The 25,028-nt window shown below is 36.1% G+C and overlaps 1 protein-coding gene across 1 annotated transcript; it reads right to left on the bottom strand.

Moving 5' to 3' along the window:
- Positions 1-781: 781 nt before the first annotated feature.
- On the bottom strand, positions 782-24,733 carry LOC112045000 (uncharacterized). The gene is made up of 4 exons (XM_024081026.2): positions 24,591-24,733; positions 8,353-8,438; positions 6,528-6,645; positions 782-4,483 (listed from the first exon to the last, which is right to left on the bottom strand). The coding sequence occupies exons 1-4, from the start codon at positions 24,649-24,651 to the stop codon at positions 4,272-4,274; spliced, it is 477 nt and encodes a 158-aa protein (XP_023936794.2). The 5' UTR covers positions 24,652-24,733; the 3' UTR covers positions 782-4,271.
- Between the last annotated feature and the right edge of the window lie 295 nt (positions 24,734-25,028).

Below are 25,028 nucleotides of genomic sequence, written 5' to 3'. Positions count from 1 at the left end.
CAAATTGATGAAGCAGTGTGGAATGATGAAGTGGTAAAGATGTAATGGATGGGCGAAACAATATATCCACGCATGCGCGGTCGAGGGAATTCTAAATATGAAATGAATCTGGAATGTGAATGTAGATGGCCTAACCTAAAGTGGGCGAACGAAAGAGTTCGTTCGCCACATGTACAATTACTCAAACGTCGCGAGGATCTTTTAAATTTGGTAGATTAGTTGATAATTATGATGAATAAACGATTATGTATACTTATTTTATAATCATCATCATCATTATGTTATCCGATGGACGTCCACTGCAGGACGTAGGCCTTTTTTAGGGACTTCCAAACATCAAGATACTGAGCCACCTGCATCCAGCGAGTCCCTGCGCCTCGCTTGATGTCGTCAGTCCACCTGGTGGGAGGTCGACTAACACTGCGTTTTCTAGTGCAGAGTCGCCATTCCAGCACCTTGGGACCCCAACGTCCATCGGCCCTTCGAACTATGTGCCTCGCCCATTATCAAAGTCGTCATATATTGGGATCCTCTACACATTGTAAATGCTGAAGTCGCTAATGAATTTTGACTATGACTTTGACTTGTATACCTACTCCCACCCTACACCTGCCCTACCCTACCCTTACCCTATCCCTACCCTACCCCTAGGGTTTTGGGGTTTGAAAAATAAATGTTGGCCGATTCTCAGACCTACTGAATCGGTCAAGCCGTTTCGGAGAGGTATGGGAACAATCATTGTGACACGAGAATTTTCTTCAGGCAGAAGAAAAATATAAAATAAAATTAAATTAATTTTTATTTTACTATAAACATTAAACGGACGGTTAATTCGCCCTGTCTGCTATTAGTACACAAAATGTATTTAACTTTTAAAAATACACAATATATAACATTTATCGAGGCTGGCTATAAGCTATATAATTTTATCCCCGTATCCCTACGGGATCGGGAACCACGCAGGTGAAACCGCGCGGCGTCAGCTAATTACCTATAACTTTTAAGTAATTAGGTAAATATCACGTGTCTCAAACGATGAAGGAAAAACATCGTGAGGAAATCTGCATACCTGAGAATTTTCTTAATTCTTTGTGTGTGTGAAGTCATTGCAATCTGCATGCATTCTGAGAGGAGACTCATGTCAACAGTGAGCCGAATATGGGTTGCTAATGATGTTAACTGCCTCGTTGTTCCAGTGGATTACCAAGTCTTGTGTTCGAGTCCCGGGCCAGGCTATGTAATATTGAGTTATGTTCTTACAATAAATTTTCAGCCCATCGCCCAAACTCGACTCTAAAACCCCTTCAGGTCCTTCAGAACCGATTCATGCGTCAGGCCACGGGCGCACCGTGGTTTGTGCACAATAACAACTTACATAGAGACCTAGATCTATCTACAATAGCCCAATATATGAAACAGCTCTCGAAAACTTATTTTGAGAGAGCCGCCACCCACTCCTACCAACTAGTTTAATAATAAATACAAAGTTCATTAGAAATCTTTATATTTGTCTGACGTGTCGTGTTCTGACGCAACAGAATCGGTTTCATACATTTTGTATGCATCAGAATCCATCACGACATGTCACTACACATAAGTGTAAACGTTACCATACAAAATGTATGACACCGATTATGTTCTGATGCGTCACGAGTCACGACACGACACGTCAGATAAATATAAATCCGCCTTTAGTCAATGAAATATGAGCTAGACAAATAGACATCCTGTGTCCATCCTGTACATTATGCAGCGATGTAACCGCCTTAGGAATTTAAATATAACATCTTATTTAATAATGTAATTTATTATATAACATCAACACGTCATAAACGATTTATACACATAAGTTATCTTATATAGTAAAATATTTTGATTATTATTACAATAAGCCAAAGTAACAATAACAATTGGACGGGTTATATATTGAAGGCCATGTTTTTTTCTGTTTTATCCGAATTTATACATGTGTAACAATCGATAACACTCGTGTATTGAGATAATTCATAATTACTATAAACTTTTGATGATAAATATAATTTTTTAGAATTTAAACTATCGTGAGTGGTATTCATATTAATTTGTTATAAAACACGGCTAATACAACGTCGTAGTATGCCCGACTAGTTTCTAACCCATGGCCCTTAGTCATGAGCTGGTTCTTGCTTCGCGGCACGATTCAATCTGATTTGACAGTTTGGATCACGTGAGTTTTAGCCGTGTTTTATAATTAATATATTTCTCAATATAGAGACGAAATTTCCATTTAGTCATTTAATTAATCTGGGTAAAACTCGAATTAATTATTTAATCAATTATAATAATGAAATTGACGTACACTACTTAGCTAATTAACGGGAATTTTTGTTATTCACTCGTATGTTAGTTACATACTAGTAGATAAGAGAGTAATTTTATTTTATTTAATAATAGTACATTATGTTATAAGTGCGGTAATATAATGATTTATTTATTTTGCTATCATCCGCGAAAATTCGGCGAACCCATGCGACAACGTCACCCAGGTCCGACAAAATACTCTCTACGTACGTTTCACCCCGAAACCGGAGCATCCTCAGGAGATGTTGACTCTACAACGTGCAATGCACCTCAACCTCAACGTGCAATGATGCTCCGGTTTCGGGGTGAAACGTACGTAGAGAGTATTTTGTCGGACCTGGGTGACGTTGTCGCATGGGTTCGCCGAATTTTCGCGGATGATAGCAAAATAAATAAATCATTATATAATCATGATGAACTTCCGCAAAGTAACGCCTGCTTCTATCCAATAAGTGCGGTAAGTTGAAATTACAGTCGAGGCGATATTGCAGCTCGAGCCAAAGGCGAGAGCTATAGTAAGGAAGCAGAGGCTGTAATTATCAAATCACACGTATGTCATACGACGTTTTATTATAACACATTTGCGAGGAAATACACTTTATGAACACAATTTCTGAAAATAAATTTGCATCTTTGACTGTAGGTATTCCATATTATAATGACATTTTGATGTCAACGGAAAGCTTACCTTTGTAATTTTTGCACAGATAGCAAAGTGCGTGCGTTTTTTTTGGCAAATGCAACAAAAACAGCCAGTATTACTAATAAAGAAAATTAATATGTGTTTGTTTCTTTTACAGATTAATTGTTGTCATTTATTGTCAAAATTATTAAAATTAAATAATTTAATGTTTATTTATTATATTTTATCTCACAAAGCTCATAAAATGTTGAGCACTTTTTCTTACATAAAAACTCTTTGCTAAGATGTAAAAAAGTACCGTCCGTTTTTAGACGGATGATAAAGGTTTTATATTACATTACGGCACATATGGGTTTTTCTTTACGGCACATGTGCGTAATGTGATACATTTCGATAATGGAATTGGTGAAATAAGCGATACTTTACGAGCAAATGTGTTATAAAGTAATTTATCCGTATTGGAACAAGATTCTTCAGTAGCTAGACTTACATCATTTTATGAGTGTTTGTTTGTTTATAGCTCATATATCTAACCAGGAACGAAGTGCCAAATCGCTTCGTACAAGTCCAAGGTACATCAACTACGTATGGATGCAGATTTAACGATGTCTATGATGGCTATTGGAGGCTCATGGGTTAATGATTTGCGACGTATCTTGTCATAATCATAAATATCTTTGACCGTAAAAGACGGCGGTGTTAAGCTAACCGTAGACAATGGGGATGATGACTAGGTTTGAATATATTGATTTTTGTGATACATTCGGGTAAATAGGGTAAATGTTAACTAATTTCTACATAAAAAGCAAAGATTGTCTGGATATTTGCAAAATAAATGAGATTATAAAATTTCAAAAACTATTAAAAATATTTTATCGTAATTAGATGAAAATTTATACAGTTTTAGCTTCCTTACATTAAATGTGACATTTTTTAATATATGAACTATAAGCATAAACGCACAAATAACAAAGATATTAGTAATTTTGTTTGAACGCGCATACAAATCTAACGATCATTACATTGCCTATGACGTCATTATTTCGAGCCATTTTGTATGGGGCGTTTTTCAGGGATCCGCGGCAACGCCGGAAATCTGACTCTTTAAATCCCTGTAGTTCCGAAAGTAATGATCGCAGATACCCTGTTCCTTTTACAAAATTGCTTTGCTATTAGTATACTCTTAATTTATATACAATTTAAAAAACTGTCATCATCCCTATTAGTAACCAATTTATATATATTAATCTTAATATTTTACTTATAAATAATTCTTAAACTAATTTTATTATTGCTTGTTGTACAGGAATGAAGCAATGGCGACCGCGAAAGCCAGTGGGAGCGAGATCGCAATAGATCCAGCGCCGTTGCAGCGGTCCTTGTCACACACGTTGCAATATTTGCTTTGCTTGTTGATGTCTTGCGCCTTTTTCAGCGTTTCACAAGTGGTTTGGCTTGTTGGGTTCACGTCCAAGCAAGTTCGGATTGTTGTTCCCGATTCTGGAAAATAAGATAAATAGAATTTAATTTATTGAAACTGCCTGGTGGTATCTAGATGAACATTTTCTATAAGGAAATTAAAGTCAAATTAAATTTCAGCACGTGTATTATGGCCATAGTTCTACAACTAACGCCATCTATTAAAAGCATGTATGTGTAATGCGAAGTGGGGAATTAAATGGGGTAATCTTATTAAATAACATAGGGATACTAAAAATATACCATTTTCATAAAATTGATTTATTTTGTAAATTATAATAATTTTTCTCTACCTACGCCATCTCGTAGATTTTTAAGATAGGTACTAGCAGTCCCGTTACCTTGGTAACAAATACCTATATTACCTACTCGGTAAAGATGCTGCTTTTTAATGAAGAAAGAATTTTTAAAATCGGTTAACTAATAAACGAACAAAATAAAAATTATCTTTATTCATGGAATTTTTCAGTATAGTTCTGTTTAAAGGAGGATGGCGAAAGTGGGAGTCACACTCAGAAATGTTGTACACTCATACATTTGTATTAATTAAAACTATTATAAGATACTTGTAAAAAAAAATATTGAGATTTTACAGAACGGGAATCAAAATTACTTCTATACTTAGCGTAGTAAAACTGTTCCACTTATTGCCTGAGACCGAAACGCCTTGTCCTATTTATTAAGCAATCACGCAGTTGTATGTCTGCGGCGGTGTTTTTCAGTATAAAATTCACATTTATTCCTATGCATAGATAATTTTAACCTTCTAATTTTAAGGTATATCTTTTTTCTCCCTGCTTTTCAAGATTGGTTACCATTTGCTTTTTTCTTAGTTTAATCACGATTGACAACTATTAATGTGTTTCCATTATGCACGCTACTTCTATCTGCTAGTCCCAAAATACATGCAACCTCGCCATTCTCCTTTCCAGAGTTGGGCTCGCTAATGATATGCGTCCACAGATCCATATCGTACGTTTCGGACGCATCGTAACACACGGATTGCATCGTCATACAAGTGCGTCCACTGATTCGCATCAAACGGATTTTATCTACCATAAAATTAAAAATCCGTTAAATATGATGCGCCCGACACGCACAATGCGGATTAGTGGACGCCTACCATTAGTCGACGGTACCGGTCATTATCATTAAAATCTGATAGTGCTTGTAGAAGAGTTTAATAATCCACATAGCAGCGTGGTGGTGTCTAAGCTCCATATCCTCTCTCCTATAAAGAGGGAAGAGGAGGGAGGGTCCTGTACTGGACCGGGCCTTACAATGGGCTGATAATGATGAACGGTGAATCATCATTCATTCTCATTAACTTAACTCATATTCAGGTCACTGCTGAGCTCGAGTCTCCTCTCAGAATGAGAGCAGTTAGGTCAATAGGCCCCACGCTGGCCCAATGCGGATTGGAACTTCACACACGCAGAGAATTAAGAAAATTCTCTGGTTTGCAGGTTTCGTCACAATGCTTTTCCTTCACCGTTTGAGACACGTATTTAATTTCTTAAAATACACACAACTGTAAAGTTGGAGATGCATGCCCCGAACCGGATTCGAACCAGGGCACGATAAGGCGACGGTACCAGCCTTTATCATTAACATCTGATAGTGCTTGTTAAAGAGCTTATATTATTATTATTATTATCTTAAGCCCACCAACCCATATAGCTCCATATGGTTCGCTTATAAAGAGGAAAGCTTGGCGCTGTACTGGACCCACTTATAAAGAGGGAAGCTTGGCCCTGTAATGGGCCCACTTATAAAGAGGGAAGCTTGGCCCTGTACTGGGCCCGCTTATAAAGAGGGAAGCTTGGCCCTGTACTGGGTCCGCTTATAAAGAGGGAAGCTTGGCCCTGTACTGGGCCCGCTTATAAAGAGGGAAGCTTGGCCCTGTACTGGGCCCGCTTATAAAGAGGGAAGCTTGGCCCTGAACTGGACCCGCTTATAAAGAGGGAAGCTTGGCGATGTACTGGACCCGCTTATAAAGAGGGAAACTTGGCCCTGTACTGGGCCCTGGCTCTAAAATAGGCTGACAATGATGCATGATACTTACGCATAATGATTTTGTGACAGTGTCTCGGGGCTCCAGGCACGGAGTGGAGGAGCTCACCAGGGAGGATCTGGCTCAAAAAGCCGCGGTTGAAATTCACGGAGTCCTGACTGTTGCAGTCCTGAAAACGTGAACAAAAATGTTATTTTAAAAACCTTTCGATATTTATGTGACTTAAGATGATAATTTAAATAAAATATATTGGATTCCGAAATATGGTGTGTTGGTAGTAAGACAGCTGAAAGTACTAAGTGAGCCGTGATAGCCCAGTGGACTAGCCTCCGATTCCGAAGGGCTTCGAATTCGGTCCGGAGCATGCACCTCCAACTTTTCAGTTGTGTGCGTTATAAGAAATTAAATATCACGTGTCTCAAACGGTGAAGGAAAACATCGTGAGGAAACCTGCACACCAGAGAATTTTCTTAATTCTCTGCGTGTGTGAAGTCTGCCAATTCGAATTCGGATTTATTCGTAATTTAATATTTTACTTATACCATTTGTAACACCAAACGTTACCGTGGCATAGCGCCATCTAGAATCTACACTTATAATACGAATTCTGAAAATTTTGAACATTCTGTATATTGAAGATATTTTGAAAATTTTTATTGCAGGGCATTATTACATTTTTTTTTTTGAATTTTGTCCGTCTGTCCCGATTTTTTGTCTGTCTGTCCGTTCTTTTTTGTTATTCGGACATCTCGCTGAAACTACTGAACGATTTCAAATGAAACTTGGCACAGTTTAAGACCATAATACGGAGAAGGTTATAGGATACTTTTTATTGCGAAAATAAAATAAAAAGAAGGTGAAATAGGGGTTGAAAGTTTGTGTGGAAAATCCTTTATTTTAGAGTTACAGTTTTAATTTTTTTTCATAAAATAAAAAATACGAAATATAAATTGATTAAAAATTTTAAAAATTTAATTTTTAAAATTTTTAATCTCTTAAGTGAAGAAATAGCCTTGAAAGTTTACATTGATTTCCACGCGGACGAAGTCGCGGGCGTCCGCTAGTTTAAAAATAAACGTTTTATCTTTCTTTTTAATCAACGTTATGGTAAACTTTATAATGCCAGCTTACTTTATAACGCTTTTCCGTCTGGGTTTCCTACAAAGCCCCTAAATTTTACTAACAGCAAAGACGTCTCAGAGTAACTCAGCGGGCAATGGAAAGAACTATGCTCGGAGTATCTCTGCGTAATTTCATCAGTAATGAGGAGGTAGCCAAATTTAATCGTACCTCAACGTTTGAGAAAGCTGTAGCTGGTAGTAGGCGAGGCACATTATTAGGACCCAAAGGTTTTGAAATGGTCACGAGATAGACTTACAACATCAAGCAGCTATAGCTATGGAGGCGCTAACGCAGGCGGCTCAAGACCATGGTGTTTGGAAGTCCTTAATGAGTCCTTGTGCGGTTTTAGGCACAAATTTAATGTTAGGCTGGTTGTTTTATTTAATTTAGTGGACTGTATCAATATTTGGATGTGTACTCGTATGTTTTCTGATTCCTGCCAAACCAAGCAAGTAATCTAAGAACCACACCAACCTTTGTATCGCTTGTATTTGATAGCTAGCACGGTATGACTAAAAGATCAGTTTGAGTACGCCCCTGTATGACAAAATTATTTATCTCGAGACGGCAGAACTAGACTAATGTCAACAAATAGCAACAAATCGTAACGTTGAGACGAAAGAGAGAAATATTCTTATGCTATTGGTAAACAAGAATAAGTCTTTTGCTGGTCTTGTCTCGAGATACGTTGCGCATCTTTAGGCCTAATGACTTAGGTAAATAGTAAGAACAGAAGAGTTAAAGATTCACTTACAACTAAAAGGCTATCGGTAGGAGTGAAGGGGTCCTTGCATTTTGGATCCGACTGCGAGTTGCACTGGTAGCATCTCATGCAGGATCCTGAAATAAACACAAGCTTAACGTTAAATTAATTTAGGTTAAAACTAGCATAAACCCGCGACTCTGTTCATGTGAGTTTCTATGTTTCACAAATCCTGCATGAACTATGGATCTTTTCAAGATAAATGAAACCTGTGTTCTGCTCCAAGGTCCCATTTATCACTGTGTCTGTTTCCAGAAAACAAGATAGATGACATCCTACGGAACCCTCTTCAGTTCAACTTGCACTTGGACTATTTTGAAAATAGATAACCACTTCAACAATAATAAAGTAATCATTAATGGTATAATACATATTACGTGAGATCACCCTTTTTAGATGAGATCACCATTTGAAAAAAATCGCTTTTAAATTGATCAAAATATCATTCATACCTCAGAATATCAAGCATTTCTGCTGCATTTTTTTATATCCAGTGCAGGATAGCAATCATAGTCCGAGCGAGGCACTTATAGGCTAAAACCAAGACGAACCATAGTCCACAACGCCTCAGCACCGAAAAGGGCTGGAAGAACATGGCTGAGGGAGTAGAATCCCCCACGAATTACCCGAGCAAGGAAGCAAAACCTCGAGGGCAGTACCCCCTCTGTTTGTCATCTGGGAGGAGATACCTGCCTGTTAAATAGGTGTTTCATACAACTGATTATAGAACCTCCTCCTGTCTGGAAGTTGTATTTTTTTTTATCCTATACGAGGAGGAGATAACTTTTATAAGGAAACATTAACCGTTAATACTTTGTATAAAACATCGTCCGTCTGCATCACGTAATGTCTATTTGGGATACAAACAACGTAGTTAAGTAGAAATATGAATTCAGGAAAAGGATCGATATCAAAGGGAGTACGCAATCTCTGTACGTAATAAATCTTTGGAATTGGTTCTTCCAAACAAATAGGTACGAGTATATTATGTAACTCTGTCCTTTGATATATAGATATAGGTAAGTGTGTCTATTTTATTTATTTGGATGGAAACATACCTACTCTAGAAAAGGAAAAACGATCGGCTATAGAACATAAAAAAACAAAATACATATTATACTTGTATTTTTTCACTTATTATCTTTTACATATATCTTGTATATATACTTATAATAAAACTGTAACCGGTCAAATTCTGTACATTGAAGATATTTCGAATTTTTTTATGAAGGGCAATAAACAATTCATACTGAAGCCAAAAATATTTTTTTTCGATTCATTGTCTGTCTGTCTGTCTGTCCGTATTTTTGTTGACCGGGCATCACGCTGAAACTACTGAATGAATTTAAATGTAACTTAGCACGGATTAAGACCATTATACGGAGTAGGTTAAAGGATACTTTTTATAGCAAAAATAAAATCAGAAGGGGGTGATATAGGGGTTGAAAGTTTGTATGGAAAGTCCTCCATTTTTAGTGAATTGTTAATAACAATCTTATTATCTTATTTTGATTCCAGACACTTTCCAGGTTGCCAGGAGTAAGGTGGAATTTAGCGTTTATTTCAATAAGATCTAACTGTAACCTGAACATCAAATATATTCTGAAATGATTCGATATAAAAGTTTGTGTTTTTTCACAACTTCATGTAACCGTATCTCACTCACGGTTTAAATCTTAACTTGACACAACCATGCATTCCCGAAATAACTGACAGAAAGAATGACGGACAAGAAAAAGATCTTAACCACTTGACTCCTAAATGGACGACCGGTCGCCCATCGTATCCGTTACGTGACATGTAAAAAATACAAAGTAAACTAAGGGCAATAGGCGAGCACAGTATCAAGCTCCGCGCGATAGAGGAATATAAAGATTTTTTTAAATGGCTCACAACGGTAGATTAAAACCGCATTCCCTGACTGTCGGCTTCTTCAACGCAGACGGGCTTTTCTATAAAATACTCACGGGCAGCGAATGGTTAAAAGGGTTTCGTTTTTCCGTTTGACCTACGGAGCCCTAAAAATGACATAAGAACGGTAGGGCCGGAGCTCTGAGCCGCGTAGTTAGAAATAAATAAACGGTTAGCTCACGATCGGCTATTACAACCACGCTGGTACAAAGTTGCGACATTCTACAACAGAATACCGGTTAACGTTCAACGGTGACATCACCGTACCTATTACATATTTAGTTCATGATCAACATTACCTTCGACATGTTTATAAACATGGTTACATACCTGTGAAGCCGGTGTAATAATTAGCTTATGTACTTTATAGGAAACTAGCGAACGCCTGCGACTTCGTCTGCCCTTAGATCTCCTTAATGCGGCCCTGTCGCAAAACCCGTACTTAGTGGACGTCTGCTAACTCTAATCTGGCGAACTTTATCGTGATGATTTTCAAAGAGGAAAAAATTGATTGTTTGTTTGCATTGAAAAGGCTCCGAAACTACTGACCCGTTCTTTAAAATCCTTTCACAGTTGAGAAGTTTCACTAATAAAGGCGAAGGTTTGTGTGTGTGTGTAAGTATGTTTGTTCCTCCTTTACGCCGCGACTACTGAAGCGATTTGACTAAAATTTGGAATGGAAATAGATTATCTCTGGATTAACACATAACACATTCATCCTGGAAAAATCCGTGGTTCCAAATTCGTGGGATTCGTGAAAAACAGAAACCGCGTGGCGTCTGCTAGTAAACATATTAATAAAAGATAGATCAATGGAAACTGCCATACTAAATAATGACATTGAAAACCACAGCTCTTTTGAAATTACAATAATTTGAAATTGCTGTGGGCGGGACGACCCTCTAACAGTGGAATTCATAGACGTGATAGTGGCACCCCCAGGGGATCATTCAGCCACTTAGTGTTAAATTTAACCTCTATTTATTTCAGAATTTGACACTCAGCGAATGAATGGTTCCAATGGGGGTGCCCCTACAACGTCTAAGAATTCCACTGTAAATGCCTGTCTTCTGAGATTTTTTATTTCGGTTTAGGAGAACCTTCGTGAAGGTGTTTTGAGTGTGTCAGTCACGAGTGACTCACGACGCCCTTATGGCCGTGAATGAAGCCCACGTACTAAAAAAAACGTACTATACGTATGACATTGAAGATCGTGGACAATTTGAAGTCGTAAGATGGTGATACGACAAGTCGTAGGCAGTAGGTTTTATTAAAAGCGTGGTGGGATTGATTTAAGATAATGATAACTCTATAGAGCTTGTATGCTTGTATGGTTGTCAATCTTGGGTATTCACAAACAATATAAACCAAAAAATTGCTAATACACAAAAAGCAATGGAGAGAAGCATATTACGGATCAGAAAAATACATAAAGTACGAAGTGAAAATATAAGACAAAAAACGAAGGTCACAGATGCGCTGAAACAGGCACTGACAATAAAGTGGCAATGGGCTGGTCACATCGCACGCTGTTCTGACAGAAGATGGACAATAGAAACAACCAAATGGAAGGGTCCATCAGGTAAAAGAAAAGTCGGTAGACCAAAGCAGCGATGGGAAGACGACATCGCTCAAGCAGTGGGGAGAAATTGGATTGACCAAGCCAAGGACAGGGAAAGGTGGAAAAGGTTGGGGGAGGCCTATACCCAAAATGGGGTCCATATCCCAAATAATTTAGATCTAAGTTAAACACTAACATTAACTAACACTATATTATAAGTACATTTGTAAAAAAATTTAATCACTAACACAATGTAAAATGTAAAAACTGAGGATATTGGAATAAAAAGGCTTTATTATTATTATTATTATTATTATTATTATAGAGCCGAGATAGCCCTATGGATAGTACCTCTGCCTTCGATTCGGAGGGCCTACAAGTCTGTCAATCCGTATTGGACTCCGTAATCTCCCTCATTCTGAGAGGGGACTCGTGCTCTACTATGAGCCGAATATGGATTGTTAATGATGATGATTCTATACGCATTACGCATTGACCAACCCCTCCCGAACTTGCGTATCTGCAATATAACTTAACATTAATACATCGCTTTACTTGAAGGTCACTTAGCCTAACTTATGAGAACTGTCTACTTTAATACATTTTTATTCACTTTTTGGCGGCTTCCCAAATTTAGCACATTAACATCCTTGCTCTAATGTACCGTAATAATATCTACTATATTTTTTTTCTTTATTTTTATTGTTATTTATCTCGCTTTTTCACCCCGCACTCATTTATCCCAATGTTAAACACAAAGTTGCAATATTAAAAACTGGATTATTCTGATGATTTTAAACTTATTTCGTGGTTGTTCTAAGAATATTATTTAAAAGGGCGCCGCGAAACTCCTAATAACAAAAGCGATGTCGTGATGTTGCTTAAACAGCCTAAAACGCGAGGTTGTTGAAAAAAAAAACATGAAAGAGGGTAGATCGATTCTGCCCCTAACAGCTGATTTCAACTTCGCATCTCGCAACTTTAGTCCCGTCGTGACCACGATCCATGCAACTGGGTCGAAATATCGACATTAAAAAATCTCGTTCTATCGTGGATTATTCTGACAGGAAATTCTCAATTTCTCAATGTCGCTTCAATCAGGCGTTCCTAACAAGGCGTAAATAATGCCTAAATTTATCAATTTACCTATAAAATTTTATATAATAATATGTTTTACCAAATCATTTCACCGCGGCTAGTTGCCTCGACTGGTGACAGAAGGGCTGGCTCATTTTTTGCGCAAAGGATCAGCCTGGCTGTCGAGCGCGGAAATGCAGCCAGTATTCTTGCCACCATTCCACGTGGGCATGATTTGTAGAGTATTAGGATAAGTTAGCTTAAGTTCCTTATTTATTTCTCAATAAAAAAGGTAATAATAATTGAAATAAATTAAAATCAATGAAATAAATCAAAATAAATTAAAGTTTACACTGATTTTCACAGAGACAACGGGCATTTGCTGGTTTAGACTAAAAATAACCTTATAACAAGGTACTAATCTAGCTTACGACGCCGACGTAACTCAATTGAATGTAATTTGTTACCTACGTACACCTAAGAGCAAGATCTCATTCACGAAATAGAGCATTAGGAGCAGGCACAGAAAATGTATATATGTATGTACCAAGAGCAGGCGCAATAGTACTGAGCAAGAGACTCCTCTCAGAACGAAAGGGGTAAGACCTTAGTCCACGCTGGCCCAATGCTGATTGGCAGACTTCACACACGCAGATGAGAAAATTCTCAGGTATACAGGTTTCCTCACGATATTTTACCTTCACCGTTTGAGACACGTGATATTTAATTTCTTAAAATGCACATAATTGAAAAGTTGGAGGTGCATGCCCCGGACCGGATTCAAACCTACGGTCATCGGAATCGGAGGCAGAGGTCATATCCACTGGGCTATTACGGCTCTGTCATTATCTACCTACTCGTAATTATGTACCTATACATCTACTTGTCGTCACCACTGCCACTGACTGACTCAATAACTGACTAATTCATCAACGCATAGAAACTAATAAGTCTATACTAAAGTCAAACTCGTTCAGAGTATCACAAACAAATTAAAAAAGTCATAGTCAGTACAATAGTCCACCGGGATTGAACCACGACTTATCGGTGATGAGTCTAGCCCTTTTATCACTGAGCTACTGAGGCTTATAATTGAGATGGCACACAAAAGAGAAAAAAAAGAGACAAATGGTTTTTTTTTATTCTTTACAGGTTAGTTCTTGACTATAATGTCACTTGATGGTAAGTGATGATTCAATCTAAGATGCAAGCGAGCTAACTTGTTAGGTGGAGGAACAATATCCACAACCCTTTTGGTTTCTACACGACATCGTACCATACACATATTTAGCTCAGTTTTTAAATAGCAATTTTTAGAATTTTTTTACCATATATCTTGTGTGCTTTTTTTTCTTTTTTGGAACTACTTGACCTGAATATCGCCAATATCATTAGACTCTAGAACCCAAGACTAGTTTACATGTAGAATAAAAAAAATGCTTACGATTAATGACACAGTACCGAGAAACGTCGCTACTGGACTACTGCCAAATATCGAAACAGCCCCTGTAGCCAAGTAGCACGGTGATTCTCTTTCTACGATCGCTAACGCTTCGAAAACTATAAAAATGTATGGGAATGACATTTGCTATCGACAGGTCACGTGATATGTAATTCGCATACATTTTTCTAGTTTTCGAAGCGTTTGCGAACGAAGAAAGAAAATCGTCGTGATACTTGGCTAAAGGACTAAGTTCGTATTATGCGTACTGTTGGTATAATTTAATTTATTTACGTTAATGCAAGTGTGTCCTCCGGTTTACAAACTCATCTACTCGTAACTAATAAGAAATTACAAAATAAAAAAAAAATTTGATGTCAATTACAATTTTGAATTAAACATAAAAAATATAATTATATAATGATTTATTTATTTTGCTATCATCCGCGAAAAGTCGACGAACCCATGCGACAACGTCACCCAGGTCCGACAAAATACTCTCTACGTACGTTTCACCCCGAAACCGGAGCATCCTCAGGAGATGTTGACTGCAATTGCAATTGCACGTTGTAGAGTCAGTCAAAATCATGATGAACTTCCGCAAAGTAACGCCTGCTTCTATCCAATAAAAATATAACATAGATCAAGGACAAGATAGATACTGATAAATAATGTAAGTAAAACAGAAATAATACTTCCTATGAAGTAAGATGAAATAAAATAAGTAAAAACAATATTTTTAAGTTAAACTAGTTTAAAACGTGTGAAATGTGTACTAAAAATTAAAAAATACGTAGGTAATTCGGTAAGTAGGGACCTGGGACTTACCAAATTACCTACTCCTTATCAATCTACGGCTTAAGTCGATAATCGTAACGATTAACTAATGAATGTAGAAATATTGACGGAATAATGTGAATAAATATGTAATTTGCCAACTTATAGCGGCGGCCATCTTGGAATTATCCTGTATTAAATTTTGTTGTCATCAGAACTAAAGCTACCTATACCACAGTCTTTCTTGATGAGTAGGTACTGTTTACCAACAAAGATATTAGAAATGAAGTTAGAAAATGCATGTAATTTCATAACTTATTTATTTTAAATGGTGTATGGTTTGTTTATAAAATGTTATTTACAATATATTAACCATATCTAATTGTTCTAAGTTTATTAATCAAATTTATTTTAATTAATTTAAGAACAAGTTAATTATAATTATTATTAGGTGAGAAATGACTAGTGATTTATACCCTCATTTTTAATTTGTTTGTTGGTAAATAGTACTCATCAAGAATGCTTGTAGTATAGTATCAAACCAATCTGTCATCAGATGGGGGTAAAATTAGATCAAACAAACAGAGCAAGCTAAATTAAACCGTTCAATAATAAACAAACAGCTCCCTACTCACGTAAATTGTCGGAATAACCCATAATAATAAATATAAATAGTAAACAGCTAATTGATTTTCGCATTACACAAATTCGGTTGAAAGGAAAACGTATTATAAAGATCTTAAGCAAACTGTAACTTCTGCGTTATATAGGGAAAAACAAGCGTTTCACAATTATTATATTAATAAATATGTTAATGACTCTAAAATGCTTTTTAAAAATCTAAAAAAGTTCGTTGTCCAAAAAAGTAATGCGTCGGATAATGACTTTTATAGTACGTTTAATGATCCAAACCTTATAAACGATCATTTCCTAAAAATTCAGGTGAATAAACGCGTAAAAGAATCCGATGTTAGGTATTATAATAGCAATCGTTTTACTGGATCTAGGTTTGAGCTTCATTCGGTTTCGGAGGATTATGTAGCCAAAATTATTTATTCACTTAAATCAAATGCTACTGGAACCGATGGATTATCTCTGGACATGATCTTATTAACCTTGCCCTCAACTCTAAGCGTTATAACTGCAATTGTTAATCGATCCATTGCAACAAATGTCTTTCCGCATGAATGGAAAACTGCTATTGTTAGACCAATTCCAAAAAAAACAAATGTAACTTCGCTCACGGACTTGCGTCCCATCAGTCTTCTTCCCTGTCTTTCTAAGATATTGGAAAAGGTTGTATCTAACCAGTTGGCAAATTTTGTTGAAAGGCATAATATCTTGCCTGATAGACAATCTGGCTTTAGGAAATACCGTGGTACTGCCACTGCACTAATTGATGTTATTGACAATATTTTAGCTTCTCAAGATGCAGGTGAAGTAAGTTTGCTTGTACTGTTAGATTTTTCACGTGCCTTTGATACCATAAACATTCCTTTATTGCTCTCAAAATTATACTTTTATGGTTTAGAATCCAAAACTTTGCAGTGGTTCGAAAGTTATTTGTCTGATCGATCACAGTTTGTGCAGATACGTGACCCTAATGGGCTTTACGTTAATTCGACACGCAAACCTGTTATAAACGGTGTACCACAAGGATCTATCTTAGGTCCTCTTTTGTTCATTATTTATACGGCAGATATAATTAACAGTATACAGACCTGTAAATACCATATATACGCTGATGATACACAAATATACACATCTTTTAACTCTCGTAATGTTTCACAGGGTATAACTGCAATCAATACAGACTTAGAGAACATTGCAGACTGGGCTGATTCAAATCAACTTCTCTTAAACTCAAATAAGACCAAATACATGATTCTTGGTACTAGGAGAAGTATCGAGAAAATTCCACACAATGCTCCCCCAGTATGTATTAGGGGCGAAGTTTTAGAACGTACAAATGAAACTAGGAACTTGGGTGTTCTAACTGACAGTGACCTTCGATTCGAAAATTATTTACTTAAAGTAGTCCGAACTTGTTTTTACAAGCTAAAAATTTTATACCGCGTGCGACATTTTCTTGACATACGAGTACGACTTAAGGTTTGCGAGTCTCTAATATTATCAAAATTAAATTACGCCGATGCACTGTATGGTCCTCGCTTATTAGCCCGTACTCAACGATTAGTGCAGCGAATACAAAATGCTTGCATTCGGTACTGCTACGACATCCCTCCCAGATCTCACATTTCACCATATATTAATAATGGCAACTTGCTAAATATGGCAGCTAGAAGAAAATTGCACTTGGCAACTCTTTTGTTTGGCGTTCTTAAAGACAAAGAACCAAAATATCTCTTCGATAGATTGCATTGGGACAAAGAGTGTAGCGCCCGTTCTAACAGAGTCTGGACACTGAGAGCACTTCAACACTTTACTGCTGCGTTTCGGGGTAGTTTTAGATACGCTGCCACCAAGTGCTGGAATAATCTACCTCCCCCCATGCGCAATGTCAGTAAGTCCAAAGCCTGGTTTAGGAAATCGGTAAAAAACCTTTTACTTTTACAACAGCAGGGTAAGTAACAGTCTCCAATCCCAGGCTCCTCACCTACCCTCTTTAAAAATTAATTAATATTAAATAGTCTCCGGGAAGGTTTTGAGGACCCAATAATTTAATTTTATTTATTTCTACTCTATATTATATTTCTCACTGACAACTACTAATAATTTATTTAACACACTATATATATATATATATATATATAGTGTGTTAAATAAATTATAGTATATATATATATATATATATATATATATATATATATATATATATATATATAATTATAAAGGTATATATATATAATTATTTATTATGTTCTTATTATTAATTATCAATTAGTAACACTTCTTCTTGTTGTTTCCGCCCGCGTCACCACATGGTTCCACGGAAGACCAGCGCTGCGCTGGTGCATCCATCACTAGCGTAGCATATGCTGAGTGGAGACCATTTTGGTACCACACACATCATTTTTTTGGATTTAATTTAATCATTAGTTTAATATCTTTAAATTATTAGTTTACTATATTTTTAAAATTTCTGTCTTTTGTTTTAGGTATTTGTTGTCTTTTGTGTATTATGTGTGTGTGTGTCCAAATAAAATAATTTTCTTTCTTTCTTTCTTTCTTCTTTCATTACAACGTGTCTTAATGTATTGTATGTATGTTTATTAGAACATTGCTGTTAAGTAAGTAAATACACCTATTACACTATCTAAAGTGTAATAGGTGTATTGTATTTACTTAACAATATACACCGTGCTACCGGCCGCGTCTATAATCCGCCGCGACATGTTTGTATCCATTACGATAAACTCTATAGTAATATTAAAAATAAGCTGGAGCACATTCACACGCTATCGAAAAAAAAAATTAAAATTGATGAAAAAACTTCAGAACATCCTGTTTCATTCTGTTTGGAAAGAAGAAGTCAATGAACTTTAACCTAGTTTCAGAAATTTTGTTGTTTAATACCTACATACCTACTATTTTTGATACACCTAGTCGGCGGCAGTGTCTTTACTAGGGCTGTTAATAAAATATCGATATATCAAAATATCGACATTATCACTTAATAGCGATAAGTATTCATTACTAATATTTTTATGGACGATATATCGATAGTTCGATATTGAAACGTAGATATCGATACTAAATATTTTTAACAAGTTTTAATTTTTTATATCCCTCGCAAATTATTTAAACTAAAACATTATCAAACATAATCTACTTTACTTTATTTATACTTTATTACGTTTTTCATATTTTAGTTTATTTAATTGCATTTTAGCGAAAATGTCACTGAAATAAGTAAAACGTAATGTATTCAGATAGTATACACTACTTTACCCTCAGACAAAACTTTAAACATGTTTAATCGTATTAATTTACTTGTCAATTTAGTTACATAAAAAATAGTAAAGTTTAATAAATACTTAATTGTTAAAAGTTTTCATTTAGCCGAAAAATTCATTTTGAAACTATCGATATATCGAGAATCCGATATTTTAAAAAATAGCAAGCCCTAGTCTTTTGCGGTTTCCTTTTTGATAACGCCGCTCGCCGCCTAACCCGTAACTATTGTCGGCAATGTCCAAAAATAGGTACAGGTAAGAAATGTATCTTTCGATCGTTTCTCATAACGCAAGGTGATTGGTTGGGTCTTAATAATTCGATCATTCGGGTCACGTGTTTTGTGTATCGTTACGACTTGACTTAAAGTATGTAGTTACTTGAGTCTTAAACTGAACATCCATAGGACATGAATCGGAATCCTTTTTTTATTCGTTACAAGTTATCCATCGACTACAATTTCACCTGACGGTAGTGTAGTAAGTGATTATGCAATCTGAAATGGAAACGGACTAACTTATTAGGGGGAGTATTTGAATCCACGGCTTGGCGGTACGTCTTTGTCGGTAGGGTGGTAACGAGCCACGATCGAAGTCTCCCACCAGCCAGGCCTGGACCAAAACCCCAATCGGCCCAACCGAGGTTCGAACCCAGGACTTCCGTCTTGTAAATCCACCGCGCACACCACTGCGCCACGAAGGCCGTTAAAATTCCGAACTGATCGGATTTTAGGTTGCTATTCTGTAGAGTGATGTTGTACGACTGACCGACGAGTATTCGATCCAGATAATTGTTACAAGTCCAATTCAGTGTGGTGAACAAAAATCGTTCGCAGATTATTTGAGGCGCTGACGGCCGCGTCACTCGCTCACGCACAAGTACTGATCGGGTATCAGAGATTCGATCGACACAGGTCTAGTACGGGTTAACACCCGTAAATAAAATAAAATTTAATTTAAAGAAATAGGTTAAAGTGAATGACCTCAAAGCTCAAAGGGACTGACGGGCTGCCGACGTGACTGCGGCGAGGAGGTAGGTAGATGTTTGAAAATACAGGATGTGTTAAAATAATCGATTTTTGAAAGTTTATTACAATTGTAACTCCTTGAATTGTACTTTGTTTTTTTTTTTAATAACACTGATGGATAATAGACATTGGGTACATTATGTGGGATTTTGGTTTAAGACGAATAACGTAGCGCGGTGTATAATTATATTAAGTAATTAAAGTGTAAGGTATTTAATAATATTCTATATTTAACTTGCTCGGTCGGTTAGTATGTCTGGATTAAATCTTGGAAACTAATTGAAAGTTTAAGTCACATCCTAAACTTAGGACAAAAACTTTGGATAAGTTCTGTTCTAGTGTCACTATACTCAAATTGATACACAATAATAACTTGAATCTTTGTTTATTATACAACGTTTGATTTTAACAACAATAATGGAGATGATGACTAGGTTGGAATATATTGATTTTTATGAGACATTCGGGTAAATAAGGTCAATGTTAGATATGTAAAAAGCAAAGATTGTCTGGATGTTTGCAAAATGAATAAATTTTAATTATAAAATTTCAAAATTTATTAAAAATCTTTCATAATTAGATGGAAACTCACACAGTTTTCATCATATGATCGATCATTATGATCAACGACGTCATTAATTGGTGTCATTTTGTATAGGGCGTTTTTCAGGGATCCGTGGCAGCGCCGCAAATATGACTCTTTAAATCACTGTAGCTCCAAAAGTAATAATCGCAGATGTTCAATTACTTTTACAAAATGGCATTACTATTAGCATTTAGCGTCTTAATTTATATACAATTTAAAAAATTGTTATCATCAGGATTGTCTTTGCACGAAGGTATCTACTCCTACGCGGTTTTATGACCTAATTTAAGGACATGAAACTTTGCTAATCGTTTAATTTAACGTACCTATAATTTAATGTTTAATGTTTTTTTTAGGTAATTAATCACATTAATATTACATAGGCGAAAGTTTGTGTATGTTTATAATATGAATTGAATGAATAGGTATATTGGAAAATCCAAGGGATTTGTGAAAAAACTTCAATTAGTATCAATTGAAGTTTTTTCACTGACACATAAGTGATTTGACTGATTATTAATGATTAATGATTGATTCAGTCATATTTATTTTATTTTCTGGTTTATTGTTTATAGATCTCGGACCAAGGCGCGTTTGAAACCCTCGTAACTTTAATTTTAAGCTTTCGAATAATTATTATCACCATTATCTTAAGTTTAATATTATTACCTGACGTTTCGAAAGAGCTTGTAAACTAAGCCTATTTGAAATAAATGAATTTTGACTTTGACTTTTGACTTTGATAACAATAATATTGTTTCTCAACGCCTTGTATAGCACAGTACGAAATATGCCTATTAAACCGCAAAGTAGTTCTCGAATCTTAGATTGTACACCCACTTTGGCAAATGATTATGTCAACTTCTATAAATAAGTTCATATGATCATCATCTTAACAGCTGATGGACGTCCACTGCAGTACAAAGGCCTTTAAAATGGACTTCCAAAAATCACGATCCTGAGCCGCCTGCATCCAGCAAATCCCTGCGACTCGCTTGATGTCGTCAGTCCACCTGGTGGGGGGTCGACTGCGTTTTCTAGTGCGGGGTCGCCATTCCATTCGACGCGAATTTACATAATTTATTTGCCACATATTATTGTTGTTTATCTGAGTTTAAATAAACGGTGAAAAGGAACGCATGTGACGACGACAAACGTCACTCACTGACAGCTAATTTAACATCGACTCTTTCTCCAATCGAAAAACCGTCATCACAGACGTCTCCAATAAATAAGCAGTTTTACGAGTTTTATTGAGCCTGGCCCCTACAGGGGGCCTAGTGGCAGTCTGATACTGTTACTATCGCGTTACCGTAAACGCGAATTTCTAAGGAATTGAAACAACGCCATCTAGTGTCACTACTGCACTACTGTTTCAATTCCATATAAATTCGCGTTTATGTCAACGCGATAGTAACAGTATTAAAATATTGAAAACTCCCACTAGACACTGTAATCATCTATAGTAGGAGCATGAGCTGACAAACTTTCAGCTTTTATACAATGACGAAGGTCTGGCTGTCGCTGGCTCTTTCTATTATGCAGTAAACGAAAACATATCCCGGCCGGTTAATAATAACTGCACATGTCAGCGTGTTGCAATGTAGAGCGGCTGTGGCGTGCAATTCATAGATGCATAATGCACCGCCAGCGCCCTGAGGACTCATTACGAACTTGTATTGGAGAAGCAATTTTCCATATTTTGAATAGTGATGTGTGATAGTGATGTGTGATGTGTGATGTGTGATGTGTGATATCGTCTCCAAAGAGTAAAGAAATCTTTTGTAGGTTTGGGTGTACCCTTCTATAAAAAGATCCACAAAACTGTGATGGACCTGCCAATGCATAGCTTTAAGCAATGTGTTAAAAAACATTTCATATTTTTTTCATTTTTACATTACATTTTTTTGAGTTTCTTGCCGGTTTCTTCTCAGCAGAACCTGCCTTTCGTACCGGCGGTAAAATCTTTACAAATTCAGTAATTGTGTTTTGCTCTTTACAACCGCTTCTGAAGTCAAGCCCGTTTTCTCCGGCAGAAGAGTGACTTGAGTGGAAAAGGGGAGTGTATTTTAACAGTCAAAGGTGCATTTAACCCTACACACAACGTACACGAGTGCGTGACTCCACTCAAGATCATTCTCTGCCACTAAGGGTTTAATAGTAACAATCTTGGTTGGGATTGTTAATACTCGTAGATACAGTTACTTATGACTTCAATTTATAATTACAATTTGACCCTAAATCTCCAGTCCGCGGTTATGTATAACCAAATATGTAATTATATATACGACTCCAAGTCTTTAGTTATAATTTTATATTTCGTTTTTTGTTTTTTTTTTATATTATAGGTATAGGTAGTTAATTTAGTTAAATATTGTTTTTTTTATTTAGTGTAAATAATTATAAATGCATCTGTTTTAATAATTAAATTGTATAAATAGATAGGTACATACCTATTACGCTTATAATTTTCACATAGATAAAAAATGACAATTACAGTCGCAAAAAAGTTTGCACTTAACCCATAATACCAAAAACCGACAAAATTTGGACTTAAATATTCTGTCCGCGAGAGTACAATAATTTTTCTCAGAGTACGATGTTTTCCGTCACCGTTAGAGACACGTGATATTTAATTTCTTAAAATGCACACAACTAAAAAGTTGGAGGTGCATGCCCCGGACCGGATTCGAACCCACACAATCCGGAATCGGAGGCAGAGGTCATATCCACTGGACTATCACGGGTTAATATATTATAGTGTAACTGTTATTATAACTAATCATTATGGATGTCACTTAGCTTATATTATACCTACTCTATGTTTGTCGGTTGTTTAATATGAAACACTAGGAGACTATCGGAATAATAAATTCAGTAATCCCAGACAAAACGTCTGTGAATGCTGTGGAGACGTTTTGTCTGGGATGGCTTTGACGTTTTGAATGGGATGGGAAAATTATCAAATATTGGGCGTTAGTGGGTAACTACCACATTTTTTAATATCTATCACGCATAACAAAATTTAACTAAGTGTACTTAAATTTTGTTACGCGTGATAAATATAAAAAAAAAATACGAAGAAAGTTCTAGAACGCAACGTTCTACGTAATGTACACAATTGTAAATATAACTAGAAAAATAACTACTAGAACGCGATCGCAATTCTAAATGGCCAAGTGTGAATAAATAATATTTACCCACACACACAGAAATTTCATCAAAATCGGTGCAGCTCATCTATACTGGTGGGTTACCATAATAATCTTTTTAACATAAAAATGGATCAGTCTTTAAAAACTCAGTTATTTGATTTTAACATCAAACCACTTAACCGATTTTCATAAAAATGAAATAGGACAAATCTAGAAGTATACTCTTTCAAACAAAAAAAGAATTTTCAAAATTGGTTAGTAAGTGACGAAGTTATGTGGTAACAAACATGTACAAAAAAACATACGCTTCGAATTGAGAACCTCCTCCTTTTTTTTAAAATCGGTTAATAAACACTAATATTTATTTGCTTTGTGAAACATGGATTTTCTGCGATAAAAGTAGCCTATATGTATTAATCCAGGTTATAATCTAACTTCATCTAAAGTTTTTTCCAAATCGGTTCAGCAATAGCAACGCAAATAATAAACATACACACAAATTTCCGCTTTTATAAGTCAATTATCTATTATACTCTTATCATATCAAATTTAAGAGCTTTTTACTGCAATGTATTTTATCGCACTTCCCAAATTAATAGGTAATGGCCTTATTTTAACGGGTTATCGATAACGGTATTGTAATTAGTTAAAATCATTAATGTTTCTCCCAAACTATTTTGAAAGTAAGCCAATCTTGGACTGAACTTTGAAAAACAAGCTCAGTTAGTATTCTTAGAACTTCATACGACCGGTTCAATGAATGAGGAAGAAAACGTTACCTATTTCTAACAGAGCCAGTAGGACGGCCAGGCTTAGCGCGGTGGTTCCACTTCGGGCCATGGTTATAGAAGCTGCTCAAGCAACGGGCGAACTGTCACGGTGTATGGCAGAGACTGAGTCGGTAGCCCTCTTGCCGCCGTTGCGTCGCCGACGGATACATTTACACGGAACGTAGGGCGGATAGGCTATGCGAAAAGTCCGGACAGTCCTGCTTTTCATTTTTATAAATTTCTGTAAGTGACAGTGTTGATCAACTAGGTGGACCGACGACATCAACCAACAAAATGTAAAATGGGTTAAGTGTTCACCATAGTTGCAAAATAAACTGCCTACCCTATTACGAACCTTAATTTTAAAAGGAAATTTCCATTTTGTACAATTTGTACGTAATGCCTAATCATAGTTAAAAAAGATCACGGTGTTTGGAAGTAGATACA

Source organism: Bicyclus anynana, chromosome 19 (assembly GCF_947172395.1).
Source record: "Bicyclus anynana chromosome 19, ilBicAnyn1.1, whole genome shotgun sequence".
NCBI lineage: Eukaryota > Metazoa > Arthropoda > Insecta > Lepidoptera > Nymphalidae > Bicyclus > Bicyclus anynana.
Note: the sequence above shows the minus strand (reverse complement) of the source record. Positions and strands in the feature narration are given on the sequence as shown.

Excerpts from the sequence above, each read along its gene's own strand:
- LOC112045000 (XM_024081026.2), bottom strand. The coding sequence starts at position 24,651 with ATGGCCCGAAGTGGAACCACCGCGCTAAGCCTGGCCGTCCTACTGGCT. Across the intron at positions 6,646-8,352 it reads CTACCGATAGCCTTTTAGTT|GACTGCAACAGTCAGGACTC; the intron begins GTAAGTGAATCT and ends TCACGTTTTCAG. Across the intron at positions 4,484-6,527 it reads CTGTCACAAAATCATTATGC|AATCGGGAACAACAATCCGA; the intron begins GTAAGTATCATG and ends CTTATTTTCCAG.